The 1,942-nt window shown below is 25.1% G+C and overlaps 2 protein-coding genes across 2 annotated transcripts; both read left to right on the plus strand.

Moving 5' to 3' along the window:
* Positions 1–190: 190 nt before the first annotated feature.
* Positions 191–826, plus strand: ENU1_183170 (hypothetical protein; the record flags this gene model as incomplete). The annotated part of the gene is made up of 1 exon (XM_008861576.1): positions 191–826. The coding sequence occupies one exon, from the start codon at positions 191–193 to the stop codon at positions 824–826; it is 636 nt and encodes a 211-aa protein (XP_008859798.1).
* A 99-nt stretch (positions 827–925) lies between these two features.
* ENU1_183180 (ribosome biogenesis protein NEP1, putative) lies at positions 926–1,658 on the plus strand (the record flags this gene model as incomplete). Its single annotated transcript, XM_008861577.1, has 2 exons — positions 926–1,132; positions 1,182–1,658. 2 exons carry the CDS (start codon positions 926–928, stop codon positions 1,656–1,658), a joined length of 684 nt encoding a protein of 227 aa, XP_008859799.1.
* Between the last annotated feature and the right edge of the window lie 284 nt (positions 1,659–1,942).

Raw genomic sequence — 1,942 nt, forward strand, 5'->3', positions numbered from 1 at the left:
TGGAACGTGTTGCTAAATCTAACAGATAAATTTTTGAAATTAATAAATGGTTGTTGAAGAATTATTTTTTGTTATTTTTATAATTGTTTTTTAATTTTTATTTTTATTTATTTCAATCAAACTATTTTTTAAATAATTATTGATTAAACTTTATCATCATAAGATGGAAAATTATATTATTGAATATCTAATGAGAGAAGTTGATGACATAAAAGAATTAAACTCCATTCAAACAATAAAAAGAGAAAATAAAATAGCAAAAGTTATGATGAATGAAAGAAGGAAAAATAAGTTAGAGTGTTGTCAAGCTGGGAAAAATGGATTGTTAGTTTTTGGCTATTGTACGTGTAAAGACACTGAGTTATTAGTTCTTTATAATAAAACAATAATTAAATTAAAGATTCCTATTGGAATTGGAGAATTTTCTCGGTTTGTTCAAGTAAAAGAGCGAGGAATTCTTACAATTGAATTAAGAAAAAAGGATATTCTGATTGTCGGAATCCAAAATGTTTGTTTGGAACGATACTGGGGAATATCTTTTGCTAATTGGATTTCAGGAAGAATAGAAATTCATTTTGCCAATAGGGTACTAGAAGATTGTTGGATTTCTTTATGGCTACGGTCAATTGATAACGAATTATTATTTATTAAGAAAAAAAGAATGATGGTTGGTGTTAAAGTTTATTGTTTTGATGGCAAAAATTTAAAGAAAGGGATGTACTGTCTTCGTCTTCATGTTAAACAGTTTTTTGAAACTGAATTGGTTAAAGAAATTTATATCAATTCACCATACATTTCTTCATATGATGTTATTGTTAATAATTAACTTCTTGTGTTATATATAACCATAAAGAATTAAAAAATTAAAAAAGGGTTTTTTAAATAAAAAGTTTTTAGAAAGAAAAAGGAAAAAGGTTATTTAATCATGGCAACAAGAATCAATATCCCAAAAGAAAGAAATGACAAGTTAGAATGGAAACGGCTTATTGTTGTTTTAGAAAATGCTCCACTTGAACCTGTTAAAGTTGGGGCTGTTTATAAATTAGCATCAACTGATTCTCCAAATACATTAAAAGATTTACAAAAAAGAGGGAAAGATACTACAATATATCGTCCTGATATTCTTCATTATGTTTGTTATTAATTAAATAATATTTTTATTTTAATTCTAATATTATTAGACATTATTAACATTACTTGACAGTCCATTAAATAAAGCTGGTATGTTACAAATATTTATTAGAACATATAATAACACTCTGATTGAAGTCAATCCACAACTTCGTATTCCAAGAACATATAAAAGATTTGCTGGATTAATGGTTCAATTACTTCATAAATTATCAATTCATGCAGCTGATGGACCTGATAAATTACTTTCTGTTATAAAAAATCCTGTTACTCAATATTTCCCACCAGGTGCTAAAGTTTTTGGATTATCTTATGCTTCAGAAAAATTAGTTGATATTAACCAAAGTGTTGCAGAAGCAGTTAAGGATGATAATTGTGCTGTTTTTGTTATTGGAGCTTTTGCACATGGACATATTAATGTTGATTATACTGATATCACTTTATCAATTTCAAATTATCCATTATCAGCTGCTTGTGTTGCTGGTAAAGTTTGTTCTGCATTTGAGAAATTATGGGGCGTTCTTTGATTAATTTATCTCTATATTTTTTTAGTTTAATATATGCTTTTTGGGGTTTTACAAAATCAATAGATAGAATATTTGAATATTGTAACTTTGATATTATTTTTAGGTTCTAATACACATCATCAAAACTAAAAATATATTCCAAAAAAATAATAAACACAACAATTCAACTAAAAATTATTATTATATTTATTATTATAATGTTATTTTAGTATCAAAGAGTTTTATTATTAAATCATTCATAAAAATAATAAAGTAGATACAGTAATAACAGAAGAAATATTAAT

Source organism: Entamoeba nuttalli (genome assembly GCF_000257125.1).
Source record: "Entamoeba nuttalli P19 unplaced genomic scaffold asmbl_8293, whole genome shotgun sequence".
Classification (NCBI taxonomy): domain Eukaryota; phylum Evosea; order Mastigamoebida; family Endamoebidae; genus Entamoeba; species Entamoeba nuttalli.